The sequence below is a fragment of the Orbicella franksi genome, chromosome 6 (assembly GCF_964199315.1).
Source record: "Orbicella franksi chromosome 6, jaOrbFran1.1, whole genome shotgun sequence".
Taxonomy (NCBI): Eukaryota; Metazoa; Cnidaria; class Anthozoa; order Scleractinia; family Merulinidae; genus Orbicella; species Orbicella franksi.
The window spans coordinates 15,022,228-15,037,981 of NC_138150.1; the positions used below are offsets into that span (position 1 = coordinate 15,022,228).

Here is a 15,754-nt window from a genome sequence, read left to right on the forward strand (position 1 = left end):
CGAGACGCGCAGGAGCGTGACTAGCGTGACGCATAAACCTCGTGCGTGTTGTAAACGTGAAGAGCCCAGTGACTGCTGGGTAAATTTAATGGCGGCCTGAAATGTTGCGTTGCCTTCAGCGCACATATTCCCCCGTTTTTCTGTCGCATGGTTTCTTAGAAAGAAGACTAAACGTTCTTAAAGTACTGTATCTTCGGACCTCTTCTCTGGACCTGAGGAGCCTAAAAAGAGGAGACAGTAAGGTAATGAAGATGTCTTTAATCTGTCTAATGTCTGTGGTGACAACTTTCAGTTGACCCAGGCCCTTGGAAAGATTTTCAGTATAGATATTTGTATTTTAATTTAGATATCTTTTTCTGATTCTTTGCTTTTAGCATTCGCTGTTATGCAAAGATATGAAATGGTAATTTTTTCTCGTGGAAATAATTACAAAATTATATAGCTACTTCCAGTGTTAGTCGAAGCGGGTCATTATTGCCTCTTATTATATGGCTAGCTCCGTGAACGGGCAAGATGAATCAAATCCTGCGCTGTGATTGGCTACCCGAGCGGGGAAGATGGAGCTATCTTGCCCGCTCGGAACTACCCGCGGTGTCCCGCAAGAAAAATTTCCCTGAAAGCCATATAATAAATCCTTTATTGACCAAGCTTGTTCGGTCAAGATGGCTGGATATTGGCCTCGTTCGTTTTTTGCGAGTTTATGGACCTTGACTCCGTCTCGGTCCATAAACACGCAAAAAAAGAACTTGGCCAATATCCAGCCATCTTGACCGAACAAGCTTGGTCAATAACCCATACATATGGTCCCGATATGGTCCACATGACATTTTAAATTGGATCATTTCGAAAATTAAATGATCTGGGTCAAACTATGATATCGAAACTTATAGCCAGAAGAAAATAGTGTCCATGGTTGAATTCTCTTCCTAGGTATTTAACAGTGTTTTACTATTCCCCTTCAAAACAAAAACCCAACAAAAAGGGAAAAAAAAATGACTAAGGCAATTGCCTTGGTTTGCTTCATACTGTCCATGGTCCATGGTTATTTAAATGAAAAGTCATGAATACGGCAGGTGGTACAGCAAATTGCACTCTTCCCTGTCCTATCCAGTGTGTTTCACTAGTTCCTGTGATGTCAATACCTCTACTGGTGATTTCTTTCCCAGCCTGTGCAATGTTTCCACTTCTGTGCATTGTTCTTACATTCCAGTTTCCAGTCTTCATGACTTTTCTTGGGTGCGCCAGTGGCCTATTTGACTCGAGGGCATCGTCTCGACTTTTGGTCCTCATGCATCATGATCTGTCCATTGAAGAGAGTGGTAGCCATGTTGTACTCAAGACTCGAATCAGCTCTGTTTATGGTTTCTTTCATGTTTTTCTTTTACGGGAGAGGGTTATCAGATATCAGCTATACCTCCAACCTGGAAGGTCTGGGTTCTTCCATTAGGGTTTCCTTCCCTTAGATGACTGCAGTGTCATTGCTAATGAACTCCATCTACCCAGGTTGGAAATCAGAGTTTCTCTTTTGTATGTGATTTACTGTCTCACCGACTGGCTGTCAGGGCATTTGAGGTAGCCCTGATTTGCCCAGGGGGAGGCTATTTTGTGAGCCTGCGAGCCCGAGCCTCGAGCTGCGAATTTCTTTTTGCAAGCCTCAAAAGATTCCCGCCAAAAAATCCAAAAACAGGCATAATGCCCTAATATGGTATTTATTACATGCGAGGTGCTTCTGTTGTGCCAATACCCAAGGAAAGTAGAACAACATTTTCCGATCAAACCGGGCCAACCAAGAGGAATTGGTCTCTTACCATTTTTTATTCCTTTTCCGAATTCCCTACATAAGTGAAGAGAAGCTAGCAGGGCAGTGAACCGCTTTGTCAAAAATGGAACAGCAAATTTCGGTCAGACCGGTGCGACCAAAATAAGTGGACCACCTCTAGCGGTGATCCTGAATATTGTGGTCGGAAGAAACCAAAATGAACCTTTCCATTTGACTTCCGACCGAAATTTCAGGAATCTTTGGCATAATGGAAAACACCCTCAGTCTTCACATGTACAAGTGAGGTGATAGGAAAGTTTTCCTCTCTTTTTTTTTATTTCTACCAAATAAGCAGATATTATAGGAAGGTCATTTTTGCCATCTTGCTTTTTGGTAGCTGCAAACGAGGTAGACAGAAGTGTCGTAACAGCGTGACATTTCATAAGTTGACAGCTAGGATCATGAGATTCGTAAACATTGTAATTGGAGACACGAGTGATTGTGAAATAGGTTTTCATCGAGAGACCACAGAAAACAGGACGCGTTGTAACACTGGAAGAGAATTAAACAAGGATATGTCGAGTACAAGTGAGTTGTGAGTGTGCGAGTTGAGGTGTACCTCACAATTTTGGTACAGAGGACACTTCTGCTTAATCTTTACTTATAGTCCATCAGCTGAGGTGGTTGTATAGCTCACTTAAGGGGAACAAATGAAACTTGTATATTCCTAATCTTTGACTATTAAGTATCATTAAAATGCATGATAGTGAGGACAGAACGGTAGCTTTCACTTTGTAAATCGAATTTTAAATTTACCCCCAATACCCTCCTTTTGGTCGCCATCCTGGAATTCTAAAAGAAACATTAAAAGGTGTTATTTTCCTATGTTTCCTTTCTCAGAGGCACACAATATTTTGCCTGGACGTATATTTGGAATAATTAGTATCTTAGATATTATTTCAGTATTTTCTGTGGTTGTTCAAGCTATGATGACGTCATAAATTATGCCACAATGGCCGCCATTTTGTTTTCTAGTTTGTGATTCAACCTCTATTTTAACCATCTGAAATAAATAAATTACCAATAAGGTGCTCCACACACAGTTCTATAAAAACACCTTTCCTATGTTAAGTTAATTAAGCACTACCCCATGAACCAATATACGATAACTCAACGTATATACATGTAACTAGGTTCACACTTCAATTTAGAGCTTGTTTGAGTACAGAAGTTTTTTTTACACCCCGATCGTATAATGCCCTTTGTCACGGCTGTCATGTGCATTTGGATCTATAACTTCTCAAACTCACAAACAATTCATCAAGCCTAAACATGACCATGATGGTGTTTGGATATTTGATTGTTTTAGCAGATATTTCTATTGTTTTATTTTTCTGTTTCTCCTTAGTTTTAGTTCCAATTGAAAAGTTCTATAAAACACTCAAGACTCTGTTTGAGCACCTCTCCAAACACCTCAAAAATTGTCAAAAATACTCCGCTTCTAGCGTCGTATTTCAACTCTCTTCTCTGTGGTGACGGCTCCCCTCCAGATTGCTGCTTGATAATTTGCTCTTGTAACGTGGCGTCATAGAGAAGACTGGCATAGCCGCAAAGCCTCTGGCTAGACTTTCCTGCCTCTGGCACAGTGGACTTCATAGCACAGCTCATCCATACTCTGGCAGTCCTTCTCGTACAGCTGTCACACGAGTGCCTCCTCCAGTATCTCTTCAGATACTGCTCACTCCTTCCCAATTCTCGCCATACCTCAGAAGTACCTTTCACTGTATTGGAGAATTAGAAGCTGGACTGCTTACCAGAGAGTGTCAGCCTGTGATCGTGTGTACACTAATTAGGACTTTCATGAAGTAGTGCTTGTCAATGCAGCTGTTAATAACTAAAGAAATTTAATCATTCTGGTCTTTTCACCTCTTCCATTCTTCATGTAGCACATTCCAAGGTTTTGGCTTTGAGCAAGCAGTAGGACAAAGATATCAGTGTCAGAGTGAATGACGCACCTGCTTCCCACATACCAAGTAGGGAGAACCATACTAATATCAGCCTCTTCATGATTACACTCTATCTCAGGAACTGGTTCGCATGTGGCTGTGTCTTAGTCTCAAGCACTGATCTTCAGTTGTCACATACATGATCCAGTTCCTGAGCCTGCCTCAGAATGTTTCTTTCTTCCACTGTGACACAAGGGAATTGGCAATGTCAGGTTTGTTCACGGTGACATTGAAAAGCTTGTTCCCTGACTTCGCAGTATTAGGCTACAAGTAGTCTCTCTTTTGCTTAGTCTGTTGAGGGAGACCATAGACTGCAGACCGTAAATAAACCGCAAGGAAAAAATGGCCACGTGAAATCCTGGGGGCGTCCCCAGGAGTTTGCATGGCCATTTTTTCTCACGGTTTTCTCTTACGTCACGCACCACGGACAAAGTGAAAGAGGGACTACTCGTAGCCTATCACAGTGTAGGTAGGAAGTATGTTCTTGTATTGTTCACCGTCAGAGGTAGACACTCTTTAAAATCTTTCAACAGTCTTGACTGATACCTCGTGATACATGTCGAACACTACATCCACATGCCTGTTGTCGGTGCTCATATTCAAACACTCTCTTAGCACCCACATGAGACATACCTCCAGAGGGTGAGATATTCTACTTGTGCAAGACCACCATTCCAGGTATACTGAAAATACTGGTTGCATTGTCGGGGTATTTCTTGGTAACTGTATGTGTGTGGTGCGTCACTCTAGCTGTTGGGAGAGTTCGGCTTTGCACAGTTGTTTTTCGCGAGAGTCCACAAGAATCAGCAAAAGACCAAGGAAGTGGAAGAAATTGTCCAACAAGTGCCATCAGAGCAAATACATCACGATGCATACGGGAAGGAAGTACAACATCCTCGTTGTGAACTTTATGCACAGCCTACAGATCCCTAAGACTCCAAGCTTGGCTTTCTTCAATGGATCTAAGTAATCTGAAGTGGGATTAGATGAGCAATGATCGTTACAAAGTCATTCACTGTCTTGTTTACCTTGCTCACTTGGCTTACAATAAGTCATCACTTACTTCTGATGTCGCTTTTTGTACAGCATTGATGTCTTCTTTGATGCTACTGGAGCCAACTCCTTGTGGATGTAGGTCTGTGATCAAGTAGTAGCCAAATACTCGTTAAGAAGCCTCCTGGGCTAACCTAGGACCCTAACAACCGCATACAATGCATTCATCCATCATTGATCAGATCATGGTGCAGGGGAAACACTTTCGCACTTTTGTTTGTGAGAACGCATGTTTGGGAACTGGGGCTGGATGTAGGAAACAGGGAAATGAATTTGAGAGCTTTGTTTCAGCAAACTTGCAATTTATACAAATATTTTATCTACCTGCCCTCTTTTCATGAAATGATTTTGAGAACTATACCCCACAGTGTTTTTGCAATGATTATAAGAACAAAATATAATGATCATATTGTGACCGATAATCAGGAGTTGTGACATTACCAATGATGTCATGTACTTATAATTCAAGCACTAGAACAAATGGACATCATGTTTGGAGTTCCGGTACATTTAAAATTTGCATTTGAAACATGATTCATTTACATTAAAGGAATACAAACCACTTTGGAGCCTTCCCCAAAAATCCAAGGTGGCGTCAAAGCAAGGTTATGTGGGGCAAAATTTAAAATTTGATTTACAAAGTGAAAGCTACTGTTCTTTCCTTGCTATCATACATTTTTATGATGCCTAATAGTCAAAGATTAAGATGAGACATGTTTTGGCTGTTCCCTCAAGTGAGCCATAAACCCAAATTGTTGGCTCTCAGCTGATGGACTAGTAGTTTGCAAGGAGTTGTGAATTTTTTCAGCCCAGTAAATTGTACTGACTTTCACTGGGCCGAGCGAATGGGTTTTATCCCCAAACTTTTATATTGCTCGAAATCAGCAGTTGTCCAGTCCTTCGATTTTATGGGGGAACTATTAAAAAACAACAACAACAACAACAATTACATGTAAGAGCCTGGCTTCCCAAGAGACAAAACAATGGACAACTGGAAGCCAAAAAAAATAAACAAATAAATTATGCACCTTTCATGGCAGTGCTTCTTGATATATCATCTTGATAATTACCTAAAATTTGCCTCACTTGAACGTTTCCCTGTTTATATTTGGATATTAGTCAATTTTACATTTTGATACAAAAAGTTGTGAGGGAAACTCAAAATTTCATTCATATCTAAAACTAGAAACTGACCTGTAAAATCCGTTTTGATACAGACAGAAAACTACTCGCATGGAATTTCACACACAAAAGAAAATTGAAAACTTTTGTTTCTTCTGACAAGTGTGGCATTTACTGAGTAAAACATTAACGTTAAATTAAAAACTAAAAAAACACAGAAAAAAAAAACGTGGCTATGGCTTGCAGGCTCGCACATCAGTTTCACTCATTCGCCTATAGATGGTCATATCTTGGGGCACGGGGTACTTTTTGGCTTGGGGATGTCAGTGCCACCCAACAGCCCTCTCTTTCCTAATATGACCACTGCCATTTGGTCCATGACTGCTTATTTGGCGTGTGCCTTATTTGCAGATGGTGTCCATATCTAGAGGTCATTCCCTTATCAGCCACCCGAGGACATGCCCGATGGGGATGGTCCTCCACACAGGTGGAGAGAGACACTGTCAGATTTAAGTGTTTTGTATAAAAACACAACACAATGACCCCATCCACAACTTAAACCTGGACTGCTTGATCCAGAGTCTAGTGCGCTAACATTATGCCTATAGTTATAAGCTCATCTTAATACCTGTATTTAGTTGTTTAAGGCCAAACCTGTAACTAGCAATTTAATGTTGTTCTTCTTTCTTGACTTCTTTTTTAACATTGCCATCACTGATACATTTTTGTTTAGGATGATGATGGCCAAGCTTTAAGCTTGGATTACAAAGGCAAAATTCCACTGGGTAAGACACTAAAGAAAGAAACATTTGCTAATAGATTTAAATAAATTTATTTGACATAATTTCTGTGGGATTATGCAATATACTGTGAAATCCCATATAGCCCGTATCTTGAGGGTTTGAGGACATGATGTCACGTGACAGATCTCACGTGAGAGATCTTTGTGAGCATGAGTAGTCTGAGAGGTAGTATCCCCAGTTAGTGGAAGTTCTACCCTCAGCCATGCTCTTCCTGATACGTTTCTAAGTCACCTTAAACCTAGAAATGCACGAGAAGCTTTCTTGAAATCCCATTAAAACAACATACAACACTCTGTATAATTTACACATTGCCATAAGTAGCTATGGACACTTTCAGTGTCTAAGTTCCCATAAGTGGACTACACAAAGGAAAAATCCTACAAGCCTCAGCTGTTTTTAATCAATTAACGTCACATTGTTACATGGCATTGTGTGCTATTACAGTGCCATATTTGGTTGTTTTGTCACGAACTGAGTTTTGATACAGCCAACCAGGCAGTACTAAATTATTGTTATGATACATTGGGATGTGCTGCAGACAATTCTGGAAATATTTTGCACCTTTTGAGCAAGGTTGCAAAGCTACAGGGTTATTTTGTTACTTGTTGAATATGGTCGCACAGCTACAAAGTTTTTGAGTGTGTGTCAAATGCATTTTTGACTATGAAAATTTACAGAACAAAGAGGAGAGTGGGGAAGTGGAAAATACTAAAAATTAATGGAAGTTGCCACGGACGTGTTAAATAAAACATCTGAAGGTGAAAATGATTGAAAAAAAGAAGTCAACAGTAAACGTTTTAGCAAAGAATGAAGTCAGCCAAAATTTCAGTGTTCAGACTAAGTTAATTTCATGTTAAGTTCTTTACAACAGTTTATAATAATAAATGGTCATAAAACAATTATATTGTGAGAATGTAGTAAACAATGAATTGTTTGTTATCTGGCTGGCCAGATAATAAACAAAATCTATCTTTTAATCCTTTCTTTGTAAATTAATGCTGATTGTAAATATAACTGTTGCACTGAAGACGACGGATGACCATCAAAATGTGTTTGTAACATTGAAAAATGTTGTCTTATAACTTGTGAAATTATCTGTGATTCTGCTGCTTTCTCAAATTGAAGATGCCATTTCCCGTTTGTTTGACAGACAAGTTAACAGTCAAATGTTCGAAAAGTTCTGGACCAGGTGGACAGAATGTGAATAAAGGTGAGACAAACTCACATCAAAGAACAAGGAAACTAAAGTCAAACCTCTATTAAGCGGCCATTTACCCTAATTAAGCAGCCAGTTATCAAAGCCCTGGATAATTTTCAGTAGAATACTGCAGTTAAAACCCCTATTAACCAGCCACTCTATTAAGTGTCTGCGGCCATCTTTTGGTCGTCCCCATGAGGGTTTTCTGATGTCTTTACCCCTATTACACTGTAAGTATCTGCATACATTAAAATTTAATACACATAGATTACACTCTGACATAGAAAGAGACGGCCCAAAAAACGTTCAAACACAAATTTATTATGATTTTCTTGATGTAATAACATGTTCACTAAGCAATTAACTAGATGGAAAAAAAAAATTCAAAGTATATGAACCCCTATTAAGTGGCCAACCCCTATTAAGTAGCCACCTCCCATTTTCCCAAGGGTGGCCGTTTGACTGTATTGAATTCTTCTTCGAAGTCTTGTTGGTTGTGTAACCATGACAATTAAACAGACAGTATTTTTCAAACCTACTTGGTTGTGTGGCTAGATGTCATAGTAATAATCTTGTATTAAGTCATCTTTTTGATTGCATATTTTAATATGTAAATTATCAAAAAGATGACTATACCCATGTACCTGTTCAATCCAGAGTCCATTGCTCTAACCATTGGATTTTGTATCCTCCATGATTCAACAAAAAAAAAAGTATATACACATATGAGCTTGGCAGTTACCTGTAACACTGATATTAACAACAACAACAACAACAACCATTTTATTTTGCATAATACAGAGAATATCATTCAGCAAAAGAATACATTAAACTTAAATAAGCAAAAAAAACTACTCAAAATAAATAAATATTACTATAACTTACACCCGCTTTCAGTGTTATGTGCATAGGCGACATCTTTCAACCATCTCTCAACATTCCATCTTTCGACATGCTATGTAAACAGCTGAAATACCGTTTACCTGTGAAACTATCAATTTTTCCGGTTATTAGTGGAACAAATGACAAGTACATGATAATTACTGACCTCAAATGAGTGAAGAAGATTGTGGACTCCCAATTTACAGGATAATTCAAACGATTTTAGTGTAGTCGATCGGCTCCCAATAGTGACTTCCAGTAGAATTGGGCCGCTGCTGTTCAGTTAATATTCGAAAGATGTAAACATTCAAAGCAGTCGATTTATCCCTCACAAAATGTTTTCTTGATGCTCCTAGCCTCCATTTGATGTCAAATAAATCCATCTTTCATGACTAAGAGTTGAGTTTGACCATAAAGAAGCCACTTGTGCTTACATTTTGATGTAGGCCAGGTTACATAGCATGTTGAAAGATGGCATGACTTTTTAAAAGCAGTTTTAACTTATTTGCTGAAAAAGGGTGAAGTGATTAAAACTAAATTTAGTTTTTGTGCCCGCTTATTTTCATTTCTTTTAGTAAATACCAAGGTGGATTTGCGGTTCCATGTATTGTCTGCACAGTGGATTCCTGTAGATGTTCGACACAAGATAATAGAAAGGGTACTTTTGCTAGGTTTTGCTTATACAAACTTTTGTTTAGAACAAAAATTATTTTGTTGTTGTTGAATTCCTTAAGCAAAGTGCAAAAAGGCGAAATCTTTAATTATTTATTATTGTTGTTTATAAAAATTCTTCATTATTATATTTATTTATTTATATATATTACTTTTTAATAATTTGATCTAAAGGCTTAAAGTCAGGGGTGAAAGATCAGAGACTGAAGTAACATAAAAGAAAGTGTTAAATGTGGACTTCTAGTGCCCCTCCCCATTTGGAAGCCACCCCCAAGCTTGTATTGTTATTGACTTAAGCTACCAGTACTCTTATTGAATTTGAATGTTACCTGCTGAAATTTTCATAAGGACTGAAGAGAGTTCACTAAGAGACTGCCTGATTTTTGCAAACTCCTTTGCACTGGCTTTCATCCCTGTTTGACTGTCCTCAGACAAATGGAATGTGTTAAATTTATGAGTTCAAGTTAGAATTTCAAGTTACGTTCAAAATTTTGATATTTTTTAAGTGCTATGAAGCTCTCAGTGCAGGTTTGGTTTCATGGCTGCTAACATCAATTACCGTACCCAAATTTGCAATCAGCCAATTAGAAGCTATGTCTACTGTCCTGATATCCCGTCATATCAAGTCACTGACCTGCTTGGCTGCAATATCATGGTCATTTTCAAGTACCTTTCCAGTAAAGGTAATTTTTTGCGTGAGCCAAATTGAAAGGAGTTTTTAAAAAATGGAATATTAAGTGCAAAAATAAAATATTTTATTAGCATTTATTTTGGGGGTTAAAAGGTGTCAAAACATTCCTGCCAAACTCTTTGCCGACAATCCTGAAACTATTTTTTGCTAAAATGGAGCAAGAGTTTCAGATTTCTTGCAAAAATTGGATTTGGAAAATTCTGTAAATGAAACTCCACACGAACAAGTTAAAACAATGGCTGATGAGGAACCAGAAACAAGTATTGAAGATCTGGAAAGTTTGAACAAAAGCCGGTCTACACAGTTTTCTTTCCTTACAGATTATTGTACCGTAACCTCTTCCAGGCGCTCAGTTAGTTGGGGCGCAGCGCAAAAAACAGCTGCGCCCAATCTAACTGAACGCCTGGAAGAGGCTAATTGTACTGCAACTAGAAAAATATCTCCTGAATTTTGGCTGAATCTGGGTATGGTAAATATGGAGTTGTACCTTTTTTTGGTATGCTTCAGTAGCATTTCAAGTGAGCTTGGTCTCATCATGGTTATTTTGGTGAGGTGCAGTGGTGCAAAAATACAAATGATGGCTTCACCAAACTCACCTGATGTGCTGCTGAAATGAACCAAAATGGTATGATTACATATGTTAGTGTTACCTTTACCTAAAAATATAAACCCTTATCTCTAAAGTATCAAGCTAACGGAAGTCATCATCATCATCATCATTGCCTGTAGCCCCATCTGGGGCAAAGGCCACCAATAAGCACCCTCCAGTCATCACAGTCCTGGGCCAGTCGTTGCAGTTCTCCCCACGTGTAGCCATTTCTCCTCATGTCTGCCTCTTGGTCACGGTGCCACAAGTTTCTTGGTCGGCCCCTCTCCCTTCTGCCCTGAGGGTTCCAGGTGAGGGCTTGCCCTGTGATGTTAGATGAGGACTTCTGAAGGGTGTGGCCGATCCACTTCCAGTGTCTTTGAAAGACGGTGGTTCTCCAGGTTTCGGCTCCATAGAGCAATACAGGCTTCATGATGGTGTTAAAGATCCTGATTTTAGTGCTGGTGCCGAGAAGTGATGATCTCCAGACATTCTTCAGCTGTTGGAAAGCTGCTCTCGCCTTGCCAATGCGAGCTCTTACATCAGCTTCTGTCTCCCCGGTGTTATCTACGATACTGCCTAGGTAAGTGAAGCTCTCTACATCATCCAGTGCTTCACCTTCCAGCATAATGGGAGTATCTGTGACCGTGTTGACCTTCAGGACTTTACTTTTCCCCATATGGATCTTAAGGCCCAAACATGCTGAGGCGTCTACAACAGTGCTGGTCTTTTCCGTCATCTGATGTCAAGAGTGCAAAAGAAGGGCCAGGTCGTCAGCATAGTCCAGGTCAACCAACTGCTTTCAAAGTGTCCACTGGATGCCATTTCAGCCTTGGGCTGTAGATGTCTTCATTACCCAGTCCAACGTCAGAAGAAACATAACTGGTGACAGCAGGCATCCTTGCCTCACTCCAGTTCTTATCTCAAATGCATCAGTGAGTTGCCGTCCATGAACCACCCTGCAGGTCATCCCTTCAAACGAGTTTCTGATGATATTGGTTATTTTCTCCGGTATTCCATAGTGTCTCAGTAGCTTCCAGAGGGTCTGCCAGTCCACGCTGTCAAATGCTTTTTCATAGTCCACAAAGTTGATATAAAGAGGTGAATTCCACTCCAGGGACTGCTCCAGGATGATACGCAGCGTGGTGATTTGGTCGGAAAACCAGCTTGCTGCTCACGAAGCTGTGGGTCTAAGGCATCTTTCATCCTGTTTAGCAAGACTCGATGAAACACCTTTCCCGGAATGGACAGCAGTGTTATACCTCTGTAATTGGAGCAGGAGCTGAGATCACCTTTTTTGGGAGCTTGATGAGGTAACCCTCCTTCCACTCTGTTGGTACCCGCTCCTCTTCCCAGATCTTATTGAAAAGAGGGTAGAGCAGCTCTACGTTTGTCCTGATGTCGACCTTCAGTACCTCTGCTGGAATGTTGTCAAGTCCCGCAGCCTTGCCATTTCTCAGCTGCTTGATAGCCTTTTGAATCTCCTCCTTTGTGGGTGCGCTACAGTCAATGGGTAGGTCGCTGTCGGCTGGCTTTATGTCCGGAGAGTGTGGGGGAGAAGGTCGGTTGAGCAGCTCCTCATAATGCTCCACCCATCTCTTCTTCTGCCCTTCTAAATCAGATATTGGTTGCCCATCCTTATCTTTCACCGGTCTCTCTGGCTTGCTATATTTTCCCGATAGGTTCCTTATGGTAGCATAAAGGTCCCGCATATTTCCATGATAAGCTGCCTCTTCAGCCTCTGCTGCCAATGACTCCAGATAGTTGCGTTTGTCTGCCTTAAGGCTCCTTTTGACACTCCTGTTCACCCCTTTGTACTCCTCTGGCACCTTAGCTTTTACAGTTCATGTTCGGTTGTTAACAGCTGCCTTCTTTGCTTTTCATTCCTCAGTCTTCTTCAGTGTGTCTGTGGAAATCCAAACCTTGTGGTTGGGGTTCCTCGGACCCAGCACTTCATTGCACGTCGATGTGACCGCTCCTTTCACTCTCTGCCACCTTACGTCAATGGTTTCCTCTTCCATGCTTGGAACTTATTGGAGAGTGTGATGCTGAATTCCTCCCGTTTGTTGGTATCATTCAGAAGAAAGGTGTTGTACCCCAAGCGTTGGTTTGTCCTCCCTGTCCAATTCCTCCTCAGTTTGAGCTTCAACCGTGCAACCAGGAGATGGTGGTCTGAAGCCACATCTGCCCCTCACCTGACACGCACATCTTGAAGAGTTCTTCGGAATCTCTTCCCGATGCACATGTGATCAATCTGATTCTCTGTCTGCAGGTCTGGTGATACCCAAGTCGCTTTGTGTATCCTTCGGTGTTGGAAGTAACTCCTTCCTATGACCAGGTCGCTTGTGGCACATAGGTCGGCAAATCGCTCTCCATTGTCATTCATCTCCCCTAGACCTTGCTGCCCCATGATCTCCTCGTAGCCCCTGTTATCACTGCCCATCTTGGCATTAAAATCTCCCATTACAATGATGACGTTTCGTTCTGGGTGATCCTGGATGATGGTTAACAGTCTGCTGTAGAACTCTTCCTTGTCTTGGTCATCGCTATCATTTGTTGGGGCGTAGCATTGGATCATATCCATGTTGATCCAATTAGTGCCCTCTGAGCTGTCCTGGACAACATCAGAGCCACACCCTGGGTGTGAGGAGCATTTTCTTTTTCATGCCCTGAAAACAGCAGCAGTTCCGCTGTGATCAGCCGCCTCTGACCGGAGCCAGTCCATCGCGATTCACTTATTCCTAAGATTGAGAGCCTGTAGTTCTTCATCTCTGTGGCCAACTGTGCTGTTTTGCCAGTCTCGTACATTGAAAGGGTGTACATAACGGAAGTACAGGAGGCGAATAAGTTTTGTAATCCTTATGAGTGCTACTGAGGCTAGAAATTATAGTAACTGAACGTTTTACCATGAACTCGAAACTCACGCTGGAACTCATGAAATTTGAATGTGAGTTGCTGAGAGTTTTAACTCTTTTAGAAACTGTTTTCAACTCTCAGCAACTTCCCATCCTTGTATGACATGGGCTTTACATGTTCATAGCCATTTTCCTGATTTTCTTTGACAAATGATTTGCACAGTAAAAGCTTTACTTCTTCATTAATTTTCAATAATTTAACCTCGATGTTTCATTTCAATACTCTGCAGGAAAAAAATCGTATCAACAAGAGTGGTGAATTATACCTCACTTCTATGAAGACCCGAAGCCAGTTGAAAAACTTGGAAGATGCAATTCAGAAACTGGAAAGAATCATTGAGGAGGCATCGTATGTTCCGTCAGAAACTACACTAGAGAAGAAGACTCATGTGCAGAAATTGTAAGGCATACTTCTTGTTTAAGCCCTTAACTCCCAAACGTGATATCAGTCAATTTAGAAGTCGATATTGACTAATGTATACCCTGCGAGACTCATAGGGTATGTGTTTTATTGTATTACCATTCATTCAAAACCTGCTGAGGAGAATAAATTCCCAAGCAAAGGTTTATCTGGCGTGAAGGTTTTTCCTTCGAAATCCTTCTACTGAAGTTATGTCGCCAACAGTTTTCATGTGGGAAATATTATGAATGCGCCGGGTCAAGTGTTCTGGGTTCAAACCTTGGTCAATCTAGGTTGATCATTGCTGTGTTATCTTTGGCTAGACCCTTCACTTCAAAGATTGCATGCATGCTTTCAGATTGGATGTACAATGTTACATTTTACACACAAAGACGGTTCAATCCAAGATTTGGAGGTATTGTTTTCCTAACTTGTTTTATTTGTTACCTTACAGAATTAGAGTGGGTCATCAAAAGCGGCTTCTTGCCAAGAAGTACCTATCAAACAAGAAAAGGGATAGGAAGCAGGAATGAGTCAAACGTGGACAGCACGGAAAGTCAACGATCAGGATAAAGAAAGAAACGAATAATTATCACAGTCGTGCCTGAACGAGTTGCCAAGGAAAAGCTTTTATACGAACATGACAACTCACAGAGGCCACTGAAAACTCTTAATTTTTATGTACTGAGATTTCTTTGAACAGACCGGCATGAAATCCCCTTAGAAGCTCTTAGACCAGCCATCGGAGCAGTTTTCTGGGGCGTGTCTGAAAAACCTAAACGAAAAAAATCTTATCTGGCCATTCGGCCGATCACGACAGACCACCAATCATAACTTGACGTGAAAAACAAGCCATCAGTGGCAAGCGCAGGAAACCGCGAGTTCTGATTGGATTTGGGTTTGCTTCTGTGATGGGCTAAAAAGAGCAGTATGTTTCACCTGATTAACTGAAGCATGCTACGTGAGTTAAAAAAACACTAATCAAGCAATCAAGTAAATATAAAACCTCTATAGACTATTGCCAAGTAAACCAAAACTTTTTTCACTCGAGTCAGATTCAAGTGATCAGTGTGGTTTTTCTTATCCCATTTTTGTCCATGGTTAGATTTGTTCTTTGGAGGATCCTTCAACTCCTAACTTCTAGTAGTTGCGTCATGATCATACTAGAACACAGGCTCTTTTCTGTTAAGATGGATGAGCGTGGCTCTGGCGCGAACTTTTAAGTTCGAATTTAAGGGAGCGGGGGGGTGGGGGGAGGATGGGAATCGTAAAAGAAAGTTTTGGGCTTCTGAGCTCTAAAGAGATGGCAAAACCGTAAAAGCCATGTAGGCCATATAGACTCTAACAAAGACCCGTAAAAACCATGTAGGCGATATAGACCCTGACAAAGAATTTCTTTGTTAGATTCTATATTACCTACAAGGTTTTTATGGTTTCGATATCCCTTTAAGGACATTCGCGCGAAAATGTTCTATTCGATAGATTTTCTTCAAACTTCTACTGCGGACAGATAATGATTTACTTGTTTCAGAAGTGAAAAAAAAAAAAAATGGGAGGTCTCGGACTTAAAGCGTATGGAAAACTAGTCTGATTATCAAATATTAGCGCGCGTAAATCGGCATGGTCTCCAGGGTTTTTAGCTTAAAATATTTATAAAAGCTGAATCA

The 15,754-nt window shown here is 40.5% G+C and overlaps 1 protein-coding gene across 1 annotated transcript; it reads left to right on the forward strand.

The window, feature by feature from the left end:
• The first annotated feature begins 28 nt into the window (after window positions 1-28).
• Window positions 29-15,309, forward strand: LOC145489352 (large ribosomal subunit protein mL62-like). The gene is made up of 6 exons (XM_081468319.1): window positions 29-242; window positions 6,674-6,725; window positions 7,894-7,953; window positions 9,399-9,481; window positions 13,918-14,087; window positions 14,542-15,309. The coding sequence occupies exons 1-6, from the start codon at window positions 102-104 to the stop codon at window positions 14,618-14,620; spliced, it is 585 nt and encodes a 194-aa protein (XP_081324445.1). The 5' UTR covers window positions 29-101; the 3' UTR covers window positions 14,621-15,309.
• Window positions 15,310-15,754: the final 445 nt, after the last annotated feature.